Raw genomic sequence first — 20,539 nt, forward strand, 5'->3', positions numbered from 1 at the left:
GGGCCCTCACCAGCAAAGCTAGACGGGAGCGGTCCCGCAAGCTACTGGAGCTCCGGGTGTCGGCCCCACGTCCGGCCGGAGGTCGAGAGAGCGTTCGAGGGAGCGGTCGCGGGGCCGCGCTGAGCGTTCCGGAAGTCGACACCACTCGTCATCCTCGTCAGGTAAGAAACACAAGAAGTCGGGGCGTCGTCATCGTACCCCCGACTCCCCCCGACGCTCGCGCGATGCGGCCGGGGGTTCGGGTGACCCCAACCCCGCGGCTCCGCGAGAGTCGCCGGCGCGGCCTGCCCCATACCCTCAGGTCCCTGGGCACGGTGCGACGCCTGAGGAGATAGAGGCGTTCCTCATGGCCATGAGGGCCCTGTCTCCTCCGGCGGGTTCCACGGCGCCTGCGGGCCCAGTGAACCCGTCCGGGGGCCCTAGCGGTTCTGCTGACCCTACCTCGACGCCGTCGGATGCTCCGATTCCGGCGCCGCCGGCGGCGCCGATCCCGGCGCCGCTAGGGTCTTCGGGGTCGACGCCGGATGGACGCCCATCCAACCCGGCGCCGATTCCATCGGGGTTGCCCACGGCTCCGCCTCCGCGCGGCGCCGGTTCCTCGGTGCCGGCTTCGGGCGGCACTGGGGCTCCGGCGCCGGCTCCGGGCGGCGCCGTCCCCTTACCTTCACCGACGCCGGACGCGGGGCCGGACGGGCGTCGCTCGACGCCGGTCCCGGCGCCGATGGGGCCCATGAACCCCGAGGAGCCGGTCTACATCGTTGACTCTGAATACGGAGAAGATGAAGAGTTCGGTGAAGGTTGGGAGGGGTCCGAGGACCCTCTGTCACGCGAGTGCCAGTATGACCCGGACTGGACAGGTGACTTGGGGGATGCCAGTGGTCTGGACGACTCTCCTAACCCTGGTCTGATCTCTCCTCCTTCCGTGGCATCGGTGGAGGGAGCTGCATATTCTGTGGTGCTGATGAGGGCTGCCAAGGCCTTACACCTTGAGCTCCCCGTCGCGGCCGTGAGGCCTAACATCCTCACCGAGGTCTTCAAACCGCAGTCATGCCCACAGGAGCCACTGCTGCCGTTTAATGAAGCCTTGTCGGACGTTCTGTTGGGCACGTGGTCCAGGCCCGCTTCAGGTGCGCCTGTCGATCGGAACGTGGCCAGGCGCCACCGTCCTTGTCCGGACGACCCCAAGTTCCTGTCTACCCACCCCACTCCTGAGAGTCTGGTGATCCAGGCCTCGACCTCCCAGTCCGCATTCCCGTCGGCTCCACCCAACCGGGAATCCAAGAGGTATGACCAATTTGGCAAGAAGGTCTTCTCGTCCATCAATCAATCAATCACAGACATTTATAGAGCGCGCTACATACCCGTGGGGTCTCAAGGCGCTGGGGGGGGGGGGGGGTGCCGCTACTGCTCGAACAGCCAGGTCTTCAGCTTCTTCCTGAAGGAGAGGTGGTCTTGGGTCAGGCGCAGGTCGGGAGGGAGGGAGTTCCAGGTCTTGGCGGCCAGGTAGGAGAAGGACCTTCCTCCTGTAGTCGCTCTTCGGATGCGGGGGACGTCGGCGAGGGCGTGGTTGGCTGATCGGAGGTGGCGTTTGGGAGCGTAGAAGTTGACTCGGCTGTTGAGGTAGCTCGGGCCTTGGTCGTGTAGGGCTTTGTGTGCGTGGGTGAGGAGGCGGAAGGTGATTCTTTTGTTGACGGGGAGCCAGTGAAGGTCTCTCAGATGTCCGGCGATGTGGCTGGTTCGTGGGATGTCGAGGATGAGTCTGGCTGAGGCGTTCTGGATCCGCTGGAGTCTCTTCTGGAGCTTGGCGGTGGTACCGGCGTAGAGGGCGTTGCCGTAGTCCAGTCGGCTGGTGACGAGGGCCTGGGTGACGGTCTTCCTGGTCTCGGTGGGGATCCACCAGAAGATCTTTCGTAGCATGCGGAGGATGTTGAAGCATGCCGATGAGACGTTGTTGACTTGCCTGGTCATGGAGAGGGAGGAGTCCAGGATGAAGCCCAGGTTGCGTGCATGGTCTGTCGGTTTGGGTGCGGTGCCCAGGGCGGGAGGCCACCAGGAGTCGTCCCAGGCGGAGGGTGAGGAGCCCAGGATGAGGACCTCCGTCTTGTCCGAGTTCAGTTTCAGGCGGCTGGTCGTCATCCACTCGGCTACCTCTTTCATCCCTTCGTGCAGGTTGGCCCTGGCGGCGGCGGGGTCGTTGGTCAGGGAGAGGATCAGCTGGGTGTCGTCGGCGTAGGAGATTATGTTGAGGTTGTGCTGGCGTGCGATGGCCGCGAGGGGGCTCATGTAGACGTTGAAGAGGGTGGGGCTCAGAGAGGATCCTTGAGGGACGCCGCAGATGACTTCGGTGGCCTCTGACTTGTACGGTGATAGACGGACTCTCTGTGTTCTTCCGTCGAGGAAGGAGATGATCCATTCCAGCGCCTTGTCCTGGATTCCGACATTGCTGAGGCGCTGTGCTAGGGTGCGGTGGCAGACAGTGTCGAAAGCCGCGGAGAGGTCTAGGAGGATGAGGGCCGCTGTTTCTCCGTTGTCCATCAGGGCTCGGATGTCATCGGTGGCGGCGATGAGGGCGGTCTCGGTGCTGTGATTGGCTCGGAAGCCGGACTGCGAGGGGTCGAGGGATCCATTTGTCTCGAGGAAGGCGGCCATCTGCTTGTTGACGGTCTTCTCGATGACTTTGGCTGGAAACGGGAGGAGCGAGATGGGGCGGTAGTTCTTGAGTTCGGTGGGGTCCGCTGTGGGTTTCTTGAGAAGAGCGCTGAGTTCGGCGTGCTTCCAGCTCTCAGGGAAGGTGGCGGTGTCGAAGGATGTGTTGATGATGTCTCGCAGGTGGGGTGCGATGACAGCGTCAGCCTTGTTGAAGATGTGGTGAGGGCAGGGGTCAGTCGGTGATCCGGAGTGGATGGAGTTCATCGTGCGGATGGTGTCTTCGGTGCTGATCGGGGTCCAGGCGTGGAGGGTGGTGGTGGGGGGTGGTTGTTCGGTCTTGGTGTTCGTTGGTTGGTTGTTGAAGCTGTTGTGTATGTCTGCGATCTTGTTGTGGAAGTATGAAGCGAGGGAGTTGCAGAGGTCTTGCGATGGGGTGATGTCGTTGTTTCCTGCGCTGGGGTTGGAGAGCTCTTTCACGATGTTGAAGAGTTCCTTGCAGTTGTGTGCGTTGTTGTCCAACCTGTCCTTGAACGCAGTTTTCTTGGCGGCGCGGATCAGCTGGTGGTGCTTCCGGGTGGCCAGCTTGAAGTTTGGGCCTGCGGTCTTGCAACACCGCCTGCCTCTTGGGCCGCTACACCCACTCTGTGTGGGATACGGTCGCGGAACTGCTGCCAGGATGCCCCATGGAGGTGCGGGCAAAACTCGGTCAGGCTGTGGCTGAGGGCCGAGATGCAGCGAAATATTCGATACGGTGTGGTCTTGATACGACCGACTCGCTAGGCAGAGCTATGTCAACGACGGTGGCGATTCGTCGCCACGCCTGGCTGAGATCCGCCAATTTTTCGGCAGATGTCCAGAGTACATTGATGGACATGCCGTTTGATGGCTGTCACCTGTTCGGTGACAAGGCGGACCACGCGCTGGAACGCTTCAAGGACTCCAGGGTCACGGCCAAGTCCTTGGGTCTCTCGACCCAGCGTCAGCAACCGGGTTCGTTTCGCCCCTTTCGTGGCCAAGGAAGGGGCGCCCCCACACGTGCTGCCAGCCACGCGCCGCAACAATCCTTTCAACGCGGTGGCGGCCGTGGAAACCGCCGTGGCGGCGGTCGGGGACAACGGCGGGGTCAGACCACACCCTCCCCCGCAGCATCTACCCCAAAATCCTCCTAGTCCGTGCTTTCGGCCCCATGTGACGCCAGTGGGTGGCAGGGTTCGCCATCACCACGCTCACTGGCGCACGATCACTTCGGACAGGTGGGTGCTGCAAATTGTCCGAAGGGGCTACTCCCTCCCCTTCGAGACCTCTCCTCCAGCCATGCCACCGCAGAACCACCGTGTGTCGGGGGACCACTTGACACTTCTGCAGGAGGAAGTTACGGCCCTCTTGGCCAAGGGGGCCATCGAGCGCGTTCCTGGGCCAGAAGTAGGGCGTGGTTGTTATTCCCACTACTTTCTGGTGCCCAAGAAGGACAAGGGGGGCCTACATCCTATCTTGGATCTAAGGAACGTCAACGGCTTCCTCCGGAAGGAGAAGTTCAAGATGTTGACGTTAGCTCAGGTCTTGGCTGCTCTAGACCCACAAGACTGGATGGTAGCGTTGGACTTGCAGGACGCCTATTTTCACATCCCCGTCCTGCCGGCCCACCGGCGTTACCTGCGGTTCACGGTAGGCCTGGAGCACTTTCAGTTTATCGTGCTTCCCTTCGGCCTTACCAGCGCCCCACGGGTGTTCACAAAGGTGATGGCGGTGGTCGCAGCCCATCTGCGCAGGTTAGGGGTTTCAGTCTTCCCCTACCTAGACGACTGGTTGTTGAAGGCGGGCTCGCCCCAGACAGTCGTCCACCACCTTCAGATGACGGCAGACCTCTTGCACGACCTGGGGTTCTCCATCAATGTGCCGAAATCACACCTGTGTCCCTCTCAAAAGCTCCTTTTCATCGGAGCGGTTCTGGACTCGGCGCAGTTTCGGGTTTATCCTCCGGAACGGCGGGTTCGGGATATTCAGGCTTTGATTCCCATCTTTCAGCCGCTATCCCGAGTTTCGGTCAGGTTGACGCTGCGGCTGCTGGGACTGATGGCTTCCTGCATCCTTCTGGTGCATCACGCCCGGTGGCGGATGCGGGCTCTGCAGTGGGACCTGAAGTTTCAGTGGGCCCAGCATCAGGGCAACTTGTCCGACCACGTCTTGATCTCGGAGGGCACTGCGAGACAACTGCAGTGGTGGCTTACGGACCGCGATTGGGTCAGGGGCAAGTCCCTCTCCCTTCCCCAACCAGAGCACGTTGTCGTGACGGACGCGTCCCTCCAGGGCTGGGGTGGCCACTTGGGAGAGGCAGAGATCAGAGGCATCTGGTCTCCGGCGGAGTCCCGGCTCCATATCAACCTGTTGGAGCTGCGGGCGATTCGTCTGGCACTGAAGGCATTCCTCCCCTTTGTCAACGGGAGTGTAGTGCAGGTGTTCACCGACAACTCCACCGCCATGTGGTACTGCAACAAACAGGGCGGAGTGGGGTCGTGGACCCTTTGCCAGGAGGCTCTGCGCCTCTGGCAATGGCTGGAACGTCAGGGCGTGACTCTGACGGTTCAACACCTGGCAGGTTCTCTGAACGCCAGGGCGGACGAACTCAGCCGTCGGTGCTCGATGGATCACGAATGGCGTCTGAACTCGGACGTGGCGCAAGGCATCTTTCTGCAATGGGGAGAGCCTTGGTTAGATCTATTCGCCACAGAAGAGAACGCGCAATGTCATCAGTTCTGCGCGTTGGAGTTTCCAAGACGGCACTCGCACGGCGACGCCTTTCGGCGCGAGTGGAGTTGCGGTCTGTTATACGCCTTTCCGCCTATACCACTTCTGCCCAGAGTGCTGAAGAAAATCAGGCGCGACCGGGCCCAAGTTATCCTTGTGGCTCCGGACTGGGCTCGAAGGTATTGGTATCCCGAGCTACTCAGCATGTCAGTCGGTCCCCCGATCCGCCTGCCCCTTCAGGAGGACCTTCTGTCGCAGCAGCAGGGGACGGTCCTCCACCCGAACCTGTCCAGTCTCCACCTCCATGCTTGGAGATTGAGCGGCGGCAGTTGAGGCCATTTGACTTGCCTCCTGAAGTCTGTGATGTTATTCTGGCAGCCAGGCGTCCCTCTACTAAGTCGGTATACGCCTGTCGGTGGAACAGATTTGTGGCATGGTGCACAGCAAAGGCTGTGGATCCTCTTTCTGCCCCTCTTTCGGAGGTTCTTCTGTTTCTTCTTTCTCTTGCCCAGCAGGGCTCTGCTCTGGGCACTATCAAGGGCTACCTTTCTGCCCTTTCAGCCTTTTTGAGGCTTCCTGATCAGCCTTCTTTGTTCAAATCCCCGATTGTAACTCGATTCTTGAAAGGCATCACTCACATGTTTCCACCTGTTCCGTTTGTGATGCCTCAGTGGGATTTGAACCTGGTTCTGACCTTTCTAATGTGTGCTCCCTTTGAGCCCCTTCATTCTTGTCCTCTCCGTCTCCTGACTTTAAAGACGGCTTTCCTGGTTGCCATCACCTCTGCCAGGAGAGTGAGTGAGCTCCAGGCTCTTTCTGTCCAACCTCCTTTCCTGTCCATTCATCCTGATAAGGTGGTTCTGAGGACTAGACCTTCTTTCCTGCCCAAGGTTGTTTCGGCCTTTCACATCGGGCAGTCCATCACCCTCCCTTCCTTCTTCCCGCCTCCGCATCCTTCAAAGGATGAAGAGCGGCTCCATCGTCTGGACCCAAAACGTGCGCTTTCATTTTACATGGATCGCACACGCCAGTTCCGGGTGGATGACCAACTGTTTGTTGGCTACGTGGGTGCGAAGAAGGGACGGGCGGTCTGTAAACGAACCATCTCTCGATGGGTCGTCCTCTGCATCAAAGCGTGCTACTCTTTGGCTCGGAAGGAGCCTCCTGTTGGGCTGAGGGCCCATTCCACTCGGGCCACGGCGGCTACTACTGCCCTGGGTCGGGGAGTCCCCTTGCAGGACATTTGTCAGGCGGCTACGTGGGCCTCGCTGCACACATTTGCGAGGCACTACTGCCTGGACAGTCAAGTCCGGAGGGATGGCTTCTTTGGCCGTTCTGTCCTCCAGGACTTTCTGGTGTAGGAGTGTATTGGTTCGCAGACCCACCACCGGGGTTGGTATTGCTGGGGTATCTATTCTAAGGTAAGGAATCTAACACTAACGTGTTTCTTTCAGATGAACAAGTTACTTACCTTCGGTAACGATATATCTGTAAGAAACATTAGTTAGTGTTAGATTCCTTACCGAACCCACCCATCCTCCCCGTTCTGCGAACTGATACCTAGGGTTAAGGACATCCCTTTCAGGGCCCTAGTTTTACATGGCACCAGTGTTGGTTCTCTCATGGCTCTGCGTCTTCTGGCGCGGAAAAGCTGTGTACAAAGAACTGACGTCAGCGCGCGGAGGCGGCGTCTATATACTCCAGCGACGTCATCACGACGCCAACGACGGACGCGGAGCCGCAGGGGACGCCTGCAGACGACGCCTACCGACGCGCAGGGGTACTGCTACGCAAAAGTTTCCGGATCCAGACTGACGCCTGGGGTTATTCTAAGGTAAGGAATCTAACACTAACTAATGTTTCTTACAGATATATCGTTACCGAAGGTAAGTAACTTGTTCATATATACCAACAATTGATGTGCTGTTCCAGGATGTGACAATAGAATATGTTCAAGCTGTGGTCTACTATAATCATATAGATACAGGAGATCCTAATAATAGGGTATAATTTACCTCATCCACCTAAGTGGCATGCTTCATCATCTAGCTTACTCCTCGCTGGATGGGCACTGCAGTGCCCGGTGGGCTCCCATGGACTAGGGCTCTTTGGTGGAAATCTTTTTAATATCCTGGACCCGGTGTTTGCCAAGACTCAAGTTACTGCCCTGATGATTTGATGGTTATAGCAAGTAGATTGGGTATGTGAGTGGTTTAAAACTGGTGACATGTATTCCCTCTAGGCTCTTTATATATGGTGACTACCTCTGTCGGTATTAAAACAGCGCTAAACCAGGACAGGCTATAATGAAACCTTTGTTGTGTTTAATAGGGTCAACATGTTTGATACCCACAGGTGCAGAAACATGTGGGCATTTCGTCAGGACCAAATTTAGACCCTAATCTATGAAATGGATTTTTAAGTACTCCAGTAACTAGAGGAAAAGAAGAAAAAAATTAAGCATGCCCCCATGACCTTAAAAACAAAAAAGTAACACAGAAAGATGATATCAATTGCTGTTGAAATTCATGGCACATATATTTATATATATTTAAGTCCCCAAGACTTAACAACATGCAGCACACATGTCTGGGCTCCTCATACAGGGGAGTGCTCGCTCAGGGTCTGATGTACCAAGCTTATAGTAATAAAATCATATGCAGTTGGAAAACGTAGGAAATTAGTTCAACATGAGCGGCCTGTAGGAAAACTTAGAGCAATGATCCCTCACCGATACTGCGTGGCCCAAAAAAAAACATACAAAGAAGATTCAAGTCACATATGGATGAGAAATTGTTCTATCGTTTATGAAAGAATCAGCGTCCTCTTAATTCAGTTTCAGAAGCAGCCCTGTGGAATCCCTACCCTGTTTCATAAATCCTTGTACTGTTACTGGAAGGGGCAGCGGAGTCATATTTGTTCTCAGTTTCCCGGGAGGTCTTGGCTGCCATAATGATGTCGGCAACCATATTGGTGATGGCGTATGCATGCTGCGCATGCCCGTATTCTGACTGCTATAATCTCCAACGAAAAGCTCCAATCCATGTGAGCCACTGGGCATTTCAGAGCCCATCCCGTGAGGAGCAAGCAATGAAGAATCATTCCACGTAGGTGGTTAAGGGCAATTATACCTTATTATAAGGATTTCCTGTATCTATATGAATATAGTAGACCATAGCTTAAACTTACCACTTGGTCACATAATGGAACATCACATCAATTTTTGATATGTGCCTGGTTATCCCCTAAGGCGATCTGCTTTTTCCTAATCAACTGCAGCTCACCCATGATCCCTGAAAATCTTTATCTCCCCACTGCTCATCTATAATCAGGGAAAGCTCTGTCTCTCTTCAAACTGCCTTCCTGTCCATGATCTCTTAAAAACTCAGTCTCCTCTTAGACACCTGTTATTACTAGTACAAGCTCCATTTCGCCTCAAACTGCCTTCTCCTCTATACATGTAAGCTTCTCTCTCCTCAGGCTGCCTTATTACTGGGTTCTCCAATGCAACTCAAATTGCTACGTCTTTCCTGTTCTCAGGGTATCCTAGCTCTTTTTAGCATGTTTGATCATTCCTGGTCCTACAGCTGAGCCCACTGCTCTGACCATCAGCTTGTCCATAATCCCAAGATAGCTCTGAGTTTGCAGCTGATGTTGTAGATTAAAGTGGGCTGGGCTCTCCTACTAATCTAGTGTGGGGACATGGTCCAACCTCTGTAGGATCTGTTACCTTTGTTTACATAGAGAACACGAGGAAATGTCTTGTGTGTAAGGCTATTTGGGCAAAAAGACAGTAAAACAATGGAGGGGTTAGTATTGGGCACTTTAGACTCTAATGGAACAGAAATCCTCTCTTTAGCCTACTAAAATTAATTTGCAGAAAGATTGGAGGAAGGTACCGAAATGGAGGGTTTGCAGGAAGACCGCTAACCCTGTTTAATTTTAACCTGGCAAAGGAGGAGTGAAGACAACCTCCAGCTGAAGCAGAATCCCAAACCAAAGTCTATAGTTCTGCTCTTATTACAAAGAAACACAGTGTCCAGTGAAGACACCACACCTAGGCCACATGCCACAAGTACATCAAAACAATCATCTGGCTCTGAAAAAACTTCAGGAGACAGATCGACCTCAAAAAGAAGATCAGCATTGTGACTGAACTCCAAGTAAGGACTGAGACACACAATCAGACAGAACTCAAAAGGAGAACTGAGGTGAAGAGGTGACTGCAAAAAGTCTCAAATGGACTTTTGACCCCCAAAACAGTCTCTTTCTGGGACTGAGGACACTATAGAAGGCAGTGGTCATATTGATGTCAGAGGCTGCATTCATATATCCTGAAACAGAGTGCATTGTGTCACAATCTCCACCACATACCTTTTTCTGTAGGTCATCACAGAAAAGGGAAAGGTTGCAATGAGGCCCTTTAGGTGAACATTACAAACTTCCCCATTTGGAAAAAGAACGAAAACCAAGCAGTGTGTTATCAACCTAACTGTAGCGTCCAGTTCCAAAGGAACTCAGGAGGCACTAGTGTTCTCTTGTTCCTTGACACTTGGGACTTAATATTCCCATCATCACTTCCTACTGCCTAAAGACGTTTGCTGTTGATCTGAGGCTGCCTCCTCTCTTTCCTTCTCATTAAACCGCTGTATCTCAAAAGTATTCTCACCTTTAGAAATTAATGGACATTTTCTAATGAATCTTCCGATATGTAAAGGTACCCTTGCATATGTTCAAGCTGCCGTTGACAAAAGAGAGTACACAGAACAAGCTGCTACAGTTTCAAATATAAACCTACAACATGCAGTTTCTCCCTGACTGGTGAACTATCTATCCATTGCATTGTAATGAGATCTCAGAATTTGTATAAGGAAAATAACCTCTCCTTTAGTGGGACCCAGCTAGCGATCCTGTTGGCAAGGCTTTCATCCCTACACCATAACATTTTAGGTACTGCCAGAAGCAGATGCAATGCCAACACAGCACAAAATATAAAAAATATTGACACTTGTGTCTACTCAGACCAATATTTTAACACTTCAATTACAAAAACATCCTCTAAATTATGATTCTCAGAAATCTCCTCCTGATGCTCCACATGAACCATCAGCCAGACCTTACCAGAGCTCCTTGCTATTTGAACTATTACAGCTCAGGATACATTAAAGCATGAAAGCAAATGCATTAAATCCAGACCTCAAACCAAATATGAAAAGAAACAGACATCATTTGTGGGTAATGTGGCACACAACTACATCTGTAATAGAGATAGACTGGCTTCCAGTGGAACTGTGTTTCAATTTTTTTTGTGGGGTACACAATCTTAAGTCACAAATATCTTAAACCCTAGCAAAAACTGTTTCCCCAACACCAAGAGCTAGACTCACCGATCATACAAAGTGAAGGAAGTCGGTTCAGATCCTGTTCACATTCTGGAGAACTAATCTAATGCCAAAACCAATCAACAGTACCCCCATCTGTAACGCATTGGACCCCTCTGAAGTTCCTGTCCCCACAATCAAGAAGGTTGGTTGCAAAGTGACTCTGTCTAAGGAGACCTTCAATTCTCATCAAGGTGCCTTTGGAGCTACCCCACTTCTCCTAAATGCCCCTCTCCACATGAATCAATACAACCATCCAGTTTCAGGATTATGCCCATTCATCTTCTGCTAGGGCTAACACTGGTTCGACAGAATAGATGGGCCCACACATCTACTCTGGGTCACGGCCTACCAGTACGGCCTACCAGTGAGCTTGCGCTGTCCACTTGAGGGTTACGCCATGACCTCAGGTGATATCTTGTTTTTTAGAAGACAAGTATATACAGACATAGACACAAATAGACTCCACTGCCATTGGGCCTACTGAGGAATGTATCCTTGTGCCCCAGACTTAGTGAGGGTATAAACTTACTTAAGAGCTGAGTGGGGATGTATATGTACGGCCCCATCGCTGATGAGGAAATAGTTTGAGTGCTGTGTAATTACTCCACCTGGCTAGAGCTGAGTCCATAGGCCTGTTGCCGAGGTATAGTTTGCAAACCCAAAGCAAAGACTTAACAAACCATAGGACCTCATTATATGCCTCCAATATATATTTTCATTTTTTTTTCCTTTATAGATGGCTCCAGATTATGACCACCTGACTCTGATGCAGAAAGTTGAAGTCTTTGAGCATGCTGTTAACAACACTGCTGGTGATGATCTTGCCAAGCTGCTGTGGCTGAAAAGCCCTAGCTCGGAGGTATATGCATTATCATTTGCTTTCAGTAGCTGTTGCCGAGTGCTAGTACTCCTTGGCAGGGTTTGGGTAGGCTTTCAGTTTTGTTGGTAGAATCAATGGTCTTCCATATTCTGGTGGTATTGTTAATTTTATGAAATATTCTTTCTTTCTACTGATCTTTCATTTTTTTTTTAAATCTTCAGCCAGCAAGTTGGCTACTGAAACCTTAGATTTGTGCCAGCTAGCACCATGATTGCATGGTGTAGCAATGCATCCATTGTCCTGTAGAAACGTCTCCTGCTGTACATACAATGTCTCCTGCTAATATTGATGTTGACATTGGTTGATGGTTTTCTTAAAGGTGCTTTTCATGGTTTGGAAGCAAGCAAGAAGTTATGCTTTGCTTATAGAACTAGAGCATATAGAACTAGAGTTTTCTAATTTTGAAGTGGATGAATTGGGATTTTTCAGCTTTTTATTTGTTTATTGATGATTGGTTTCTAAAGCACTCCATAATACTAATTATATGCCAGTGCCCTAACCCAGTGTATGCAAAGTTGGTTAAATGTATCAACTCGTGCATTAACAAGAATGTTTGTGCTAGGACAGTGCTCTGCCCTGAAAGTAACAGAGCCATCTTTCTAGCCATAGCATAGTACAGGTGAGTTAGGAAATAAAGTTAAGGTGTGCGCTGACTTTCCTATCCCTTGGTTTAATGAAAGAGTTAAGATAGGAGATGTGAAAATTAGGGGTACTCCATTATTTAATGTGGAAGCAGGGTTATGGTAGGATTGGTAACCTGACACTTGCATATAGATGTGTTTGTGTGTGTGTGCAGCCTAGCTCTTTAGAGTTGAAATCATGAGGGGCAAACTTCTGCTCCACCATCTGATGTAGAACAGAGGTGTCTAGTTATATGAGGCATTGAAAGAAACAGCACATGTTGTAGAGAAGTGGAATTGGTATATAGCGTGTCAGACTAGATTTGGGCAGATTTCCCAATAAGCATGTGGCTTGGGTTGTTGACACCCAGCAAGTACCATGGGCAGCCCACCCATTACTGTCTCTGGGCTCTTCTTGCCTTTATTCTCAGCTTTGTTGTTTTGTGCCTTCCTCCGTGCACGTTTCAGTGGCAAGTGTCGGTAGCAGAATTTTTTGTGGAGGAAGGATGAGCATTGTTGGGCATCTATGTGTTGCTAGCAGTTAGTGAGAGGGCTATGGAATGGCTTGAAATGAAGTTTTATTTCGGTGTAAATTATAGGGCAATGAAGTATGACAAATATGACTTGTGGGAGGTAGCTATATTCCATGCTTGTAGCAGTGTTATGATCTGGGCTGTGGAAGGGAACTGTACCAGCTACAGTCACATGGCAGAACTAAGTAACATTGATTCCTCCTTTGAGCAGGTGGCAGATTGGACATTATCTACAAAATTCTTGGGTCAGTAATTTGCTGTTGCACTAGTTCAAGTCAAGCCCACTTCTTGTGGGGACTAATGCTTGTGACCGTGCTCCCAGAATGGTGGTTCATGCTGTTTCCTTTTCCAGGTCTGGTTTGACAGAAGAACAAACTACACACGCTCCTTGGCTGTGATGTCTGTAGTTGGATACATCCTCGGCCTCGGTGACAGGTAGGAGGGCTGGAGTACTATTACACTTCTGTGATTTTATTGGCTTGCGGGAGTGAGGCATATTCCTTTGGTCCTGATGCAGTCAATGGTTACTTGGTGGTAGCCTTGGGGGAGGTACGGAATACACAGGTGTTATTACACTTCATCAGGATTACCAAATTACTCAGATGTTGCACTTTAATCTCTATCTTTATCTTAAATCTTCCTGTTAATGTTTTAAAGTACATTCTAGGCAGAGAGGAGGAATTTAGGCGGTCAGAAGTGAGCAAGGTATTTTGTAGCCTCATTCCAGGCGGTCTGAGTATCCCAACTTGCTAGTTGATGGATGTACGTCGTTACAACGCATGCTTTTACAATGCATGCCTTTACGACATAACTTTTACAATGCAAGTCGTTACAACCACTTGCGTTGGGGGGCGCTGGATAGTGAATAGTTTAATTTACTATTCCAACTCCAGTCCCCGTGGATAGTAGGGAAGTTGTTGGATAGTACATTAAAACTATTCCCTATCCTAGAGCGCCCCCCCCCCCAGCGTAAGTTGTTGTAATGACTTGCGTTGTAATGGTTGCATCGTAAAAAGGTACTGCGTTGTAAAAGTTGCGTTGTAAACGCTGTTCCCCCTAGTTGATAGTATCAAGTGTGTTTCAGTGGACGGAAAACGTAACTTTGAAAAGCTAGTGAAAATCCCTAGCCATCTAGACAGGTCTTGTTCAGGGCTGGGGTTAAGGGAATAAAGAATATGCGGTTTGTCATGTCCACATAGGATAAATACAATCCTCAGGGAAAGCAGCTTGCTGTGTACACCAGCATACGGTGTCTTTATTCACCCAGCACATTGTCTCCTGGTCCCACAATAGTTATTCACATACAACACACTGTAGAGAGGGCAGACAAATACCCCATTCAATTTAATGACAATAATGTGCTTGTTTTCAGCATGTATTGTTCATCTACTGTGCATTATCCAGCCATCTGGTGTTGGACTTGCAATATTATAGACATCCCTATAATGTAATCAACGTTTCAGTAATACCTCTTTTAAAGATACTTGTTTTTGGTGACTGGTATGATTTCTTACCGGGAATCAGCCTCCCTGTCAAGGGGCAGTTAAAAGGCCTGTGCTTGTAATCATTTGCCATCAACCACGGAACCTAGGAACAAATCATCTAGGAACATGGATAAGGATACACTTTGAGTTTAGTCACACCCATATCTACCATTGAAAGGCAGATGATCACGGCACCTCTGAGAACTTGCAGACTGTTAAGTCCACTGGTGTAAAAAGGCATGGCTGGTCATTAGAAACAAACAGGGCAGTGTGGGGCATATTTTTCAAGTCACTCTTGGCTGTCTGCCACCACAGAGAACATCACAGGCCCTTTGACAATCTTTTCTCCTAATGCCTGTGCTGTAGACCACTGAAGCAAACGTTTAGCTCTGCTCCCTTTTTTTCAGGTACTGTATTAGTTGCTTAGGACCTGCTAATGGTGGTTCGATTCCTCCAGTTGCCCTGTCAAGTGGGCATCACAAGCTATTTGCTCCATTAAGAGAAGATTGTTCCTTTTGGCCACATTAGTTGCACAACGCAAACCATGACAGTGGTTTCTTTCACTACTCAGAAGCAGAACCCTGCCTGCTGACCCAGTTAGGAGCACATCTGTTGTTGCAACGTTCTCTTGTTGCAATTCCTCTTCTCTCCAAGTGCCACTGTTTGTATAGTGATGGTTACTTTTCTTTTATACTGTACTAATTACTCCAAGCATATTTACTCTCTTCTTTTGGTACTCCTGTTTCTCTTGCCAGTTTTTTTCATGGCCTCTGTTTGCATAGATATGTTTCCTCTTCTTTACCAATGCCCTACTATCTCTCACCACCTACCTTCTCTCTCCCACAGACATCCTTCTAATCTGATGCTGGATAGGCTAAGCGGAAAGATCCTGCACATTGACTTCGGTGACTGTTTCGAGGTAAGTTTGCACTATTTATTAGCCAGTGAGTGGGGTTCTTCCATAGTTGCCTTACTTCTCCGAGCAGTCACCCTCTTGACAACAGCCTGCTGTATACTCACCTTCTTCTGCTGAATGAATTAATGATCTTTATTGTATATGGTTATTTAAAACCTTTACAAAGTGCAAAAACAAATAAAACAATCATAGTTATGAATAAACAGGTCTTAAATGACATGGAACAATTTGTGAATAAGTACATAAAATGCTGATGATTCTTTAAATATCTCAGGGTACTACCAGCATTATAATTACGTTTAACGGGATCCATAAAGAGGGCAGAACCGTGAATATTCTTCCTTCATACTTCTAAATAAACAGGTCACAAGTGACATAGAAACAATTTGTGAATAAATACCTAAAATACTTACGATTCTTCAAATGCCTTCAGGTAGCAAACTCTTCATGTCAGCTAGAACATTTAAAAGCTGCTAGATAGCCTGGTCGAGAAACAGAATTGTTTGCTGTTGGGATGGATAAGTCCAATGCATGGTAACAAACGTGCACCGCTGCCCAAGTGCCCAACTGTACTTATTTCTGTATCCCTTATACAGATTTTTGTTGTCATAGGCAAGCACGGCTTTTGCGCCATGACAAAGGAGTTGTTAATGGTTGTGGTCTTGTTATACCAGGGGGGTGGAGGGGGTCAAAGCGTGACCCTCATCGTGGTGGAAGGTTACCGCCTTCACTAGGAGTTGAGCAGCATTTAATTGGTGATGGCAGCATACTGTGTGGTGATCACTAGTAGCGAACAGGTCCTTTGGAATCTGTATCAATAAAGTGACCTTACATGCTCACTCACTTTTAAAGTTCTGCTGCTCTGCGCTGAACGCATCCTTGGCCTATATCAAATTGGCGTGATTTGCTACGCAGCTCAGAAGTGGTATATCTGCGCTGGTTGTATTTGTACCTAGGAGGGGTGCAATACAGGGTTAGTGCAGGACTGAGCAGTGCGTGCATGGTGTATCAATGTACTGAAGGTGCATGTGCCTATGAGTGGTACAGTACCTGAATAATGTAATGCTGGGCAGTGTGTGCTGGATAAATGCATGTGCTGAATCTATGTCTACCTGTGAGAGGTCCAATACATGAAGGATACTGTGTGTGCATGTGAAATGCATTATCCGGATGTATGTGTGCATCTGAGTGGTACAATACATAAAGGATACCGTGCTGGGCAACGAGTGCATGTCAAATATAGATGCTGAATGTATAGTTTCCAATGAGTGGTACAGTACATGGAGCATACAGTACTGTGCAGAGCATGTATGCGGTATGGGAGACCCAGGTGTGCATGGTGAAACAACGAGAGAAGGTAGAGAGATACACCCCCCCCCCCCCAAGTCAGATTTGTAAGTTACTGCATTCCTGTAGGCTGAGTGGAACACACACTGGGGAGGGAAATACCAGGACTCCCCTGTACTCTTCAAAGGATGCTCTTTGATTTAGTGAGAAGTCACATGGGAGGGGACTTGGCCCATCTAATGAAGGAGATGAGGCTGATGAGAGAATATTAAAGAGTATGGCTTTGGGTCTTGGGCAAACCTTTTGATGATGTGAACCTTTAACATTCCAATGGCCTGTGTTGTTGGGCTGTCAGGTGTGGAGACACTCCTGCTGTGACTGACTGCTTTTCGAGAGGAAGAGGGAGCAGAGGAGCATGCACATCAAAGAAAACAGGACCACAACATAAAACTTCAAAGACTCGTACCCCAAATCACAGTTGGTGTCTGGAAATAGAATATAAGAAGGGGAGATTAAGACCTCAAAAATTGTAACCTGCTAAGCAACCAGACCGGCTGTATGAGGAGGGGAAACTCTGCAAGACGTCTGCCTGTGACTGGACTGGGGGCCAAGGCCTGCTAGCGACATCACCCATGGAGACTGGAGCACAAGCGGTTTCCTTCTTGCTAAGACCTGTGTGCCCTATGAGGAAGAGGAGAGCATTGGTGGAAGTGAGGTCTGGGGGGAGCCCTGTTGAGGGTACTCCCTGTATGAGGTGTGAGAAAATGGCTGAAACGATTGGATCGTTGCTCATGTGCAGCGACCCCCGTATGCCAGGAGGGGAGCTGTTGTGAACCTAGCCGTGTGTCGGTTTGCCATGCGGAAAGAGGGAATATCCCTTAGCGGAACAGCAACTCTGAGTGCCAGGAGGCGCCACCAGAGAGAAACTGCTGTGCTGGAAAGGGCAATAGCCATTTGCAGTAGTGGAACGGCCACCCTGTGTTCCAGGAGGGGCTTCTGGGGGGAGACTTTTGTGCAGAAAGGGGCCATAGCCCTGTGCGGTAGCAGAGCAGCAACCTCGTATGCCAGGAGGTGTTGCCATTGGAAGTATCACTGTGCTGATTGGGCTGACACATCTGGACTGTGATTTGCAGGGACTCAGTGTACTAGATGGGTCACCAAGAGCACAAAGGACTACGACTCGTTCTGCCCAGCTGGAGAAGTGAAGACACTATAGAAGCACCATCACCCAGGTGAGGGACCCACAACAGGATCATCTTAGCCACCCCCCATCAGGAATGAAGCGAACACTTACCCCCTCAGGAGGAGCGACAGGAACCTCTGATCGCTTCAGGAGCTTGATTGCAAATGAGGAATTCTGCACCAGTTGAGTACAGGCGCCTAATCCGCATGCTGCCATCTTACCTGAACTTGGCTGCAGTCTCTCGGGGCACCTGCAGACAGGGCACACTCAGAAGACCTCTTCCATCCTGTTGGAGTAGGTAAGACTGTTTTTCTGGCCTATTGGCCCCAGGGAAACTTACTGCTAGAAGCGCTGTGGGGCTAGAACACAGTTGACTTTAATTGGGAGTGATAGTGGACACTTGAGACTCGGGCTGCTAGTAAGGTATTCCTTAGATGTTACCAATAGTGAATGGGAAGTGACCATAATGGCTAACACAATGAGAGATTAAGAAAGAAAAACTAGAACCCTAACCTCAAGGTGAATTTTTTATTGTTTGTGAATGTCGTATGTTTCCTTTATGTGGGCAGCGATAGGAATACAATACCTCTCTTTTTTCATAAGTGTGTATGTATTTGGCTAGATAATGATTAATTGTGGCTGCTGCATGCATTTTGAGTTGTGAGCCTATGTTCATTCACCTGTATCTACACCTCCCCTGCCCCCTCACGCGACCCGGCTAGGGAGGCTTGGACTACTTGGTCAATGCTTACTCCGAGAGTCAAGTGTAGAAGGGGTACTTGGCCTAATTACTCAGGTTCCATAGTAAGTCGGGCCCTGGGATATCAGGACTGAAAGGCCTCGTAACCCACTGTTGGCCCCAGTAACCCCTGTGGTCCTCTGAAAGGACTTATGGCATTTGTCAAGAGATTTTCAGCTCATAGCACATCAAAACATTGCAGCCCTGTTGTATAGGTGCAGACCAAAACTGTGTCCCTAAGGCTTTTAATGCATCAAGACAGTTTGGATTGCCATCATAGAGTGGTATAGGGCAGGATGTGGCAAGACACTGTATACCATGAAGATGGAGGTTGGCTGACATGTGTTGGTTTGGGGATAAAGAGTAGGACTGAGCGAGAGGATACTCAACTGTCCCAAATGATCCTAGGCCGGTAGATGGTGATACGGAATGCACTGGAAGTCCAATGTGAAGCTGCAGTGAAGCCGGGGGCGCTTTGTTGTCCAAGATACTGTTCCCAGTTGATATGGCAGCTACCATGTGAGCATTGTGCTTCAGGTAGAAACAGCTCGCCTCTGCCAGGAAGGATTGGGGATGGACTAGAGGTGCATATATAAGTAGGTGAAGCAATGCTCTTCTAAAATAGAACATGTTGGGTTACCTGGTGAGAACCTGTATATCAGGAACTTGAAGCTTGCTTTTCCTGGCATCATTTGGGTTGGATGCTACGACGATATGCTGCATACTTCACAGAAGCGCATGTGTTTGTTTTCTTCTTACAGGTTGCAATGACTAGAGAAAAATTCCCAGAGAAGATTCCATTCCGACTCACACGAATGTTGACCAACGCCATGGAGGTAAGCGTGAAAAGTGATTGAGAGCAGAGGGGAAAAATCATTACTAGAATTATCTTTGTCTGAAACAAACCCATGGTATAAAACGACAACGCTACAGAATAATAAGCACTAGTCTTTCACAGTAGATAGAGGAATGGGAAGACTTGATGAGCCTGGGGCTCATTTACAGGGACTGTAACTGCAAAAAACTTAACGCCTCGGATGTTCTCCACTGCAAACTCCTTTCTGCCTGATCGGCAGTGTAACTCAAACCCCTGGCGTCAGCACTGCTTTAGGCTTAAGGCGAGCTACCATTGTGCTGCACACAAGCCCCTTCTTTGTGTTGCAGTCAAGCCACACAGTTGTAATGCAAAAAAGTCCCTCTTTTATGCTGCAGACAGGTAACTGATCTATGCCCACATAGAACATGTGAATGCAAAGAGGCAGTGCCATTAGATCCCTGGCGACTTAAGTCATGTCTTCTAGAACGTGGGCACGGTTGAAGAGACATGCTTACTGAGACTTCTGTTTACTTTCTCGATACCTAAAGGTGACAGGGCTGGATGGGAATTACAGGATTACATGCCATACGGTGATGGAAGTGATGCGGGAGCACAGGGACAGCGTCATGGCAGTGCTGGAAGCCTTCGTGTATGATCCCCTGCTGAACTGGAGATTGATGGACAGTGAGTATTTTGCTTCTTTGGGAAGTAAGATGTGAAAAACAAAAGTACTAAGCAATTAAAATTCAGAGACATGACCCGCAAATAAGCTTTAATTATTGTAACTTAACTTTAATCAAAAAATCAGCAGCCACCTATGCTTTGCACTGTCAAATGATACTCTATGGCTGTGGATTCACTCCCTCCATAGCGCTTCTGTCTTCTCTTTGAAGCCCTTTGGCTATGGGGCTTCGGAAACCACTATTGTATTTAGAAACACCAATCCAGGTATGTCCTGCTTTCAAGAGTACCAAAAATGTCACCACACATCAAGTTGGAGTCTGTAGGGATTTTCATTTGGTCTTTCATGTCTCCTTTTATGTGCTCAGGGTTTTGCTGTTCTTTTGTTTTGTCCAAACGTGTTTTTTTCTGGAATTGGGTGGACACAAAGGTCAATATCCTTCAACTGGCTCAAGTTAATGTTTCCTATGTTTTGTGGTACTAGGTAATCATGGTCAGGGGCTTGCTAGGTTTAATGAGCCACATTCTCGAAACTGAGGTTCCTTATGTAGAATTCTAACCGCAGATTTCTCACCTTGCTAATTTCCCCAGGCACCAAAGTGGGTCCGTAAACTTTTTAAT

General features: G+C 49.5%; 1 protein-coding gene across 2 annotated transcripts in view; it reads left to right on the forward strand.

The window, feature by feature from the left end:
* Positions 1 to 20,539, forward strand: part of MTOR (mechanistic target of rapamycin kinase) — a 938,810-nt gene that overhangs the window by 841,004 nt on the left and 77,267 nt on the right. For both annotated transcript variants that reach the window (XM_086921314.1, XM_086921315.1), the window contains 5 exons: positions 11,515 to 11,637; positions 13,164 to 13,246; positions 15,142 to 15,214; positions 19,182 to 19,256; positions 19,786 to 19,921. In XM_086921314.1, the coding sequence (XP_086777440.1) occupies positions 11,515 to 11,637; positions 13,164 to 13,246; positions 15,142 to 15,214; positions 19,182 to 19,256; positions 19,786 to 19,921 (490 nt within the window). The remainder of the gene's footprint in view (positions 1 to 11,514; positions 11,638 to 13,163; positions 13,247 to 15,141; positions 15,215 to 19,181; positions 19,257 to 19,785; positions 19,922 to 20,539) is intronic.

This window comes from Lissotriton vulgaris, chromosome 5, assembly GCF_964263255.1.
Source record: "Lissotriton vulgaris chromosome 5, aLisVul1.2, whole genome shotgun sequence".
Taxonomy (NCBI): Eukaryota; Metazoa; Chordata; class Amphibia; order Caudata; family Salamandridae; genus Lissotriton; species Lissotriton vulgaris.